General features: G+C 40.6%; 1 protein-coding gene across 1 annotated transcript; it reads right to left on the minus strand.

Moving 5' to 3' along the window:
• Nucleotides 1-2,173: 2,173 nt before the first annotated feature.
• Nucleotides 2,174-3,490, minus strand: kcnj12b (potassium inwardly rectifying channel subfamily J member 12b; the record flags this gene model as incomplete). The annotated part of the gene is made up of 1 exon (XM_080723172.1): nt 2,174-3,490. The coding sequence occupies one exon, from the start codon at nt 3,488-3,490 to the stop codon at nt 2,174-2,176; it is 1,317 nt and encodes a 438-aa protein (XP_080579298.1).
• Nucleotides 3,491-7,505: the final 4,015 nt, after the last annotated feature.

Here is a 7,505-nt window from a genome sequence, read left to right on the forward strand (position 1 = left end):
CAGTGTAGGCCTACAGTACAATGTAATTGTCACTGTGTATTGTCAAATCTTTGTATGACATTTCTTCTCTAATAAATCTCCATCAAGTACAGGCTAATCAATACTAACCATGAGGATATGTCCCATATTAAAGTCCTGTGTTTGTAGCATGCTTCTGCACAGTTTTGCAATAGTAATAATACACTTTATTTATATCTAACTCTTCATAACAATACTTCTTGCAATACAACACTGATGAATTAAAGGCAATGAGATTAAACAGCAATCCTTCTAATAAACTAGACATACATTAATAAGACTAAGACTCTAAGCCCTAGCTGTCCCTAGAGAATATATGCTGCAATTGAACCTCCCACGATGCCTCTGTGCGAAGCTTACTTGTTTTATTATCCTAATTGTTGATTTCACTTTGAATAGAACAGTGGTTCTCAAACCTTTTCGTGCCAAGGACCCAAAATTATAATAATAATAATAATTATTATTAATAATAATAGCTCATATTTTTATAGAGCTACCCAAAGTACCCAAAGTCGCTGATATATATTTGGCCACGGACCCCCATTTGAAAAGATACCCCATAAGAGAAGATTTGTACAGTTACACAGCAGTGACTCTCAACCATTTTAATTTCAAGGTCGCCCACTTTGACATGCATTAGGCCATGGACCCTTACAGGCCCTGGATCTCACCTTGAGAACTACAGGAATAGTATGTTCAAGAGGAAAAGTCATTCCAAACTATCAAGACAAGATCTATATGTAGTCTACTGTATAAGGCAACTTTCTTCTTGTAAAATAAATCAAAGTGCAATTCTGTTCATTCTGTTCCGCTGCTTAGTGCTTACATATAGAAGGCCTACATGTAGGCAAAGATTTTATAGTTGCAAGATTCATCCACAACTTATCTACAGTACTCTTGCTGGTGTTTTCTTATTATTTATATTACTACAGTAGTTTGTTTGTCAACTATAGTGTAATTTGGAGGAGTAGCTGAAGCTTAAGAACTTGCATGCTTAAAACCAATTAAATGACCTGTTAACATGTTGAGGAGAGTGGAGGTGTCTCTTTAAGGTAATATAATATAACCTACAATCAAATTTATTTGGTATATTTTTAGTTCCATTCACTGCACATAATTTGAACCTGAGAATTAGTTAAAAGTGCTGTAGTCACTTTTTCTGTTCATCCACTTCCAGTTGATGTCTCGCCACCAATAGGAAACTCAGGTGATGCTCAGTTAAAGTTACTGTATGCCACAATTGTTTGGACCCTGATGAAGGCTCCATTGCGTTGATATGTTCATCTGGTAACTCTGGTTTTGTTCATTTGTTAAATAGTCTGAAAGAGTGCATTCATCGGGTTAGTTCTTCTACAGTGAAGTTACCCAGGGTATTTCTATCTACTGTATCTATCTACAGTTCATACTTAATATTTGTTCACGTGCAGCAGTATGTCCTGGCTCAGATGTAAATAGATAAGATATACCATTGGCTTTTTCTTTCACTTTTATAAATTGCACAGAAAGCAACACTGAATTTTCTACTTTGTAAAATAATGTATAATATAATTTCACATGATCCCTTTCATAAGTGTCATCTATCAGTTTATCTAGTGAGATGAGTCAGACCATAATGCATAATGCACAGCCATCTGTACTGTAAATAGCCATTTTTTGTACAGTACCAAGTGATTGGGTAATATTGTATAATTAAGAATGTAGTTGTCTATTCATCTAGGACATCTAGTGTCCTGGTATCCCGTTGTTTTTTCTACTTTCCATATTGCAATGTATTTGTGGATAAGACTGAATTTAAGACAGAATGCTGTCCAAATCATTCAAATCTATTCAAAATGTCGATTCAATGCTACAGTATGCAATTTTCATGCCGTTTGAAAATATACAAGTTGAAATATGTATAGTTTTTGCCTGCATTTCACAAATCTCATTAACCACCTTATGCAAGACAGAAGCTTTCCTTATTCCATTTTTGAACTCCTCGTTGCCTGCCAGAGAGCGGAGCGCCCGTCCCTGGCCCTGTTGCAAAGCGGTGTCCTCATGGCTGTAGAATGGCACTCACTTACCATTTCATACTGTACGTCTTCACATGACAGCTGCACTTCACAGCGTCAGAAAACAACCAGTCAACAGACCTAAGAAAAGCAACACCCCAAGGTCATATTTCTGATTCTTCACTGTGGGACTTTTGATCTTGTCCGGAAGTGACCAACTCACTCGTCAACTCCGGCAAGCATTTCCTGTCTTCCTCCTTTGGTGGCGGTGCTGCTGCTGCTGCTGCTGCAGTTCCTTCCTCTTCCTCCTCTTCCTCGTCCCTGCTGTTGATGGCAAGCTCGTTCTCGTAGCAGAATGAGTTTCCGCTGGACGTTGGGAATTTTCTCTCTTCCATGTCCTTGGCGCTGCACCGCGGAGTGGACGGCACTTCATAAGTCTTGTCGAAGTACGTGTAATCCACCACGTAATGCCGCTTCTCCTCAAAGACGACCGGCTCAAAGCGGTGACCCCACTGGATCTCCGAAGACAAGTACGAACTGCGCGCTTGCATCGTCATGGCTGTGGCTTCCACCATACCTTCCAATATGATGACGATCTCAAAGTCAGACAACTCCAGGTCCTGCTTGCTGATGCCAAACAGTGGGCTTTCCTCGTCAATCACGTGTGTGATGATGATGGGGGTGACCAGGAAGAGTCGGTCGAAACCATTGTCGTAGCCTACGTTCATGTCGATCTGGTCGAAGGGGATGTACTCGCCTTCTTCTGTGACGCGGGGCTTAACAAGCTGGGCCCGGACATGAGCTTCCACAAGGTGGCTCTTCCTTAGATTACCAACCCTGAACATGAAACACAGCTTTCCGTTTCGCATGCAAATAACCGCGTGACTGCTGAACACCAGAGTCTCGGCACGCTTCTTTGGCCGTGCCATCTTAGTCATAATGGCTCCGATCATGAACGCGTCGATGATGCACCCCACGATGGACTGGAACACCAACATGAAGACCGCAGCCGGACATTCCTCCGTCACGCAGCGGGCGCCATACCCAATGGTTGTCTGTGTTTCAATGGAGAACAGGAAAGCTGCCACGAAGGTGTTCACTTGCATCACACAAGGAACGAAGACGTCATCCTCTGCACGTTTGACCATGTCACCGTGTATGAGGCCTATGATGTAGTACGCCAGGCCAAATCCCAGCCAGGATACCACAAACGCCAGGCTGAACAGCAGCAACAAGAACCTCCAGCGGATGTCCACACAGGTGGTGAAGATGTCAGATATGTACCGTAGCGGCTTTTCATCCATGTTTGTAAAGTGGATGTTGCACTGTCCTGTTTTGTTGACGAATCGGCTATGGCATCTTCGTCGTGTTTGGATTTTGCCATTGCCAAAGCTGTTGCCCACAGCAGGCATGGTACTAAGTCGTAGGCCCGGTTCCTCACCACACACAATGCTGAAGCGACTGACCTTTCCCACACTCATGCCTCAGGCAGGCACAGCCAAGTGGTGGTGTGTAGAGTCTCTGTCTCATTCAGTTAGGACTGGCTTCACAGGAAACAACCAGCTCCTTCCAAAAGCAAACTTCCTGTAATCTGGTGGAGTTGTGATGGATACGCTTACAGTTCCCTGTGTGGAAAATAAGGAAGAGAATATATTAGTGTACACTACATACTGTAATAATAATCAGTAGTAGAAGAACAGATGAGCATTGATCAATATAAATGTAGTTGTGTTGCAAGGCAATGCATGCTAAGGCTGGGCAATATTTGCAAAACCTTTGATATTCGATAATGTGGTTGGATACCTCGATATCGATATTACTCACGATATTAGTAAAACCAATTGCATTATATAGTTTGTAATGTTTTTCTGCTTTAGGTCGACTGCCTGCCTAACCCAGATAATGAATAGCATATCCATGCATGCACACTGCACAGTACACATAGAAGGGTTACGTAGGTTTTATTGAAATAAGTACCACACCTGGTTACAGATGGACTGCTTTTTTACATGTGCTACATGCATGCATAGTGTCTATTCATTAATTCGACACATACACCAATACCTTCAAGCTACCTTCGTCGATATGTATACCTTGCATGTTGATACCTCGATATGGATTCATTTTCGATTTATTGCCCAGTCTTAATGCACGCTCATTTGTATAGAATGTCAACAACCAGCCATTTCAAATTACTACAATAGAATATTTAAGCATTATGACCTGAAGGAACATTTGGGACTTTAATGAATCCATCAGATAATGTCATCTCATTCTAAATCTGGCAGTGAGATTTATTAGTAATTCAGTTCTAAGAATAGCTGCTACACTTTGAGCAGCCCTTTCATATAAATGAGAGCTACTGTCTGTATTTCACCATGGTCATGGTGGTTCATGTTGAAGCTGTGTTACTGACATTATCTACACGTATTTTTATCTTACAAGCTTGAACATTAGTTATATATTGTTCGTTGCCAATGTCAAAGCTTTCCTGTCAATGGTTTTCTTGCCATTTCATTGATTACACATTATACCAATCTGTTTATTTGTATACACTGTGACAGCACTGACATTTTAATCCGATTTGGATCAAACTTGGCAGATGAGTTGGGGGTAGGTCATGACCTATGCTAATGTTTTTTTTTTTCTTTCTTTCTTTCTTTTTTTTGTGCAAGGTCAAGTGCAAGGTCAACGTTTAGCACTATGCTTATACCGGGAGGCAGGGATTCAGGTCCATATGCATTAACCAAGCAGTCAACAACAGTAGAGCAGTTTGCTCTAATGTCATTTTTCAATGGTAGAGACCCTCTCCCCTGGCTTTATAAGCATGTCAAGATGTACTGTATTTGACATCCATAGACTGTAGAGTATTGCAGAGAGAGAGAGACTGGAGACAAAGTAGACACATAAGACTGGAGTCCGATTTGAACTCGGGCCCTCTTGACTAACAAGGAGCATGTCGTCACTGTTGGGTAGAAACGTGTATGCCCAAAATCCTTACTTTCCATGATGGCAATCCCATATCAACCATATTTAGTCACAACGTTAATCATTTTCACTAGTTAAAAATGTATGAAACCCACATCACCATTTTCAACTTAGCATACCTATTTTGGTCAAGTCATTATAGGCGAACATCTTTCAAAACATTTAAAAACTAGAAAAAGTGCTCCACGGTACATTATTGTGGGTCAGCAATGTTCGTAATTCAGTCATTATAGAGGTGAATGGAATCACTGGGGTCATGATTTGAGGTATTTTGTTCAAAGTGGACCACTCCTGCAAACCTTAAATAACAATCTTAGCGAATCAGGATGCAGGATGGAATCTGTTTTGATCACATGACTATAGAGATAATGTGTACCGTTTTGAGTCATCTTGGGACAAAAACTGTAGGAGTAATCAAAAAAAATGTTTTGCTAAAATCGGCCTCCTGGTGGCTCTATAACAGGAGACATTTGGGGCAGAGGTTCTGCTCTGGCATCCAGGAAGTGTGTGTGTGTGTGTGTGTGTACAGTTTCAAATAGATCGGGCCAGCGGTGCTGAAAAAAAAAATATAGTCTTGGCCACGCCTTCGTCAGGGACAAAAAGACCCAGACAATTCAAGATGTGTAATTCCATGTGAGAAAAGGACAACATAATTTCAAAGGTTACACAGTAAATCCTCAGTGTTTACCCATCCATCCATCTATCCAGGATTTGACTGTGCTCACTGAGTCTCTGAGTAATTCTGACAGCTCTAGAGAAAGTCCAGATTAATAAACATAGTAACTAGTACTATTTTGTGTCCTGAGTCTGTCAATCACTCATTGACAACAACACACATACAAATTGCTGTGACGCAATTGTGAGCTTGTTGCGACTGTCAGGTCGCATTTACTATCAAAACCTCGACCAGCTGTCCGTCAGTCTGTCAGTCTGTCAGTCTGTCACACGTCACACTTTTGCCCTGCTCATATCTCCGCAACTGTTGCCCCGATCCATGCCAAATTTTGCACACACACTCCTTGCATGCCAAACCACAACCTCCACCCATCAATTCTCATACGGCCCTCTTCTAGCGCCACCATGAGGCCGATTCTTGCAAAACACATTTTTGGACACTGCTCCTACAATTTTTGCCCTAAAATCCCACAAATCGGTACACAGTATGTCTACAATCATCTCATCAACATGGATCTGTCCCATTTAGTGCCACCTTCAGGCCGATTTTTTAAAACACATTTTTGGACACTGCTCCTACAAATTTTGCCCTAAAATCACGCAAATCGGTACACACTTAGTCTACAATCATGTCATCAACATGGATCTGTCCCATTTAGCGCCACCTTCAGGCCGATTTTTTAAAACACATTTTTGGACACTACTCCTACAGATTTTGCCCTAAAATCACGCAAATCGGTACACAGTATGTCTACACTCATCTCATCAACATGGATCTGTCCCATATAGCGCCACCATCAGGCAGATTTTTTCAAACACATTTTTGGACACTGCTCCTACACATTTTGGCCTAAAATCACGCTGCGACCTAACGGTCGCTTATCTCCCGATTAGGGAGTCTTACTGGTAGATTTTTTAGGTTTTAGGTGTGTGACACGATGCGCAAACAAGTATAACTTTATTTTAAGGACGTCATTCTGTGTAGTACATACCCCATCTATGACTGGCAGATATGACACCCCTCAGTCACACCAGAAGAGAAAACATCCCAGTAAAGCTGTTAATCTAAGATGTTTAAAGGACAACTTTGTTCATATTTTAGAATGTAATTAGAGAAAAGAAAAGATGAGTGTTAAAATGTTTTCAATTACTGCTTTCTATTGTTTTAGTGATTTTATTATTTTGATTTCAGTGGGTAGGGCATGCGTACAAGTGGCTAAATATGTCTTTTTAGACACAATAAGCCGGCAATTTCTTTGTTACTACTGTATTTACACCAGCCCCCATAAGTCACATCTGCCCATAAAAGATAGCGGTGCATCTTGGGAAAGGCCTTATTGTGTCTAAAAATAGATATTTAGTCACTTGCATGCATGCCCCCAACCTGGGGCATGCATGCAAATCAAAATCGTTAAAATCACTAAAACGACAGAAAGCTGTATTTGAAAACATTTTAACAATCATCTTTTCTTTTCTCTAATGACTATCTAAAATATGAACCCTTGTTGTAAAAAAAACAAAGTTGTCCTTTAAAGGGAACTTTTGTGACTGATGAGGTCAGCAAACATAGAGGTTAGCTGAGAACGAGAAGAACAGAAAGTACAAGTACAGTGTAGACTAGAGTGAATGGATCATATGACCCACATTACACTCCTTGACATAATCCATTGTCTCAACACCAGTGCTCTGTATTTGAAAATATCTCATCATAATGAAACCATTTGGTAATCTTAACTAAATGCCCACATTTCACTTAATTATCACTTGATAAAATGTATAATTTATAGAGCAGAGCACAAGTGTTACAAAGTGCATGACATAAAATGCAGGAGG

This window comes from Nannobrachium achirus (assembly GCF_963921795.1).
Source record: "Nannobrachium achirus genome assembly, chromosome: 4".
Classification (NCBI taxonomy): domain Eukaryota; kingdom Metazoa; phylum Chordata; class Actinopteri; order Myctophiformes; family Myctophidae; genus Nannobrachium; species Nannobrachium achirus.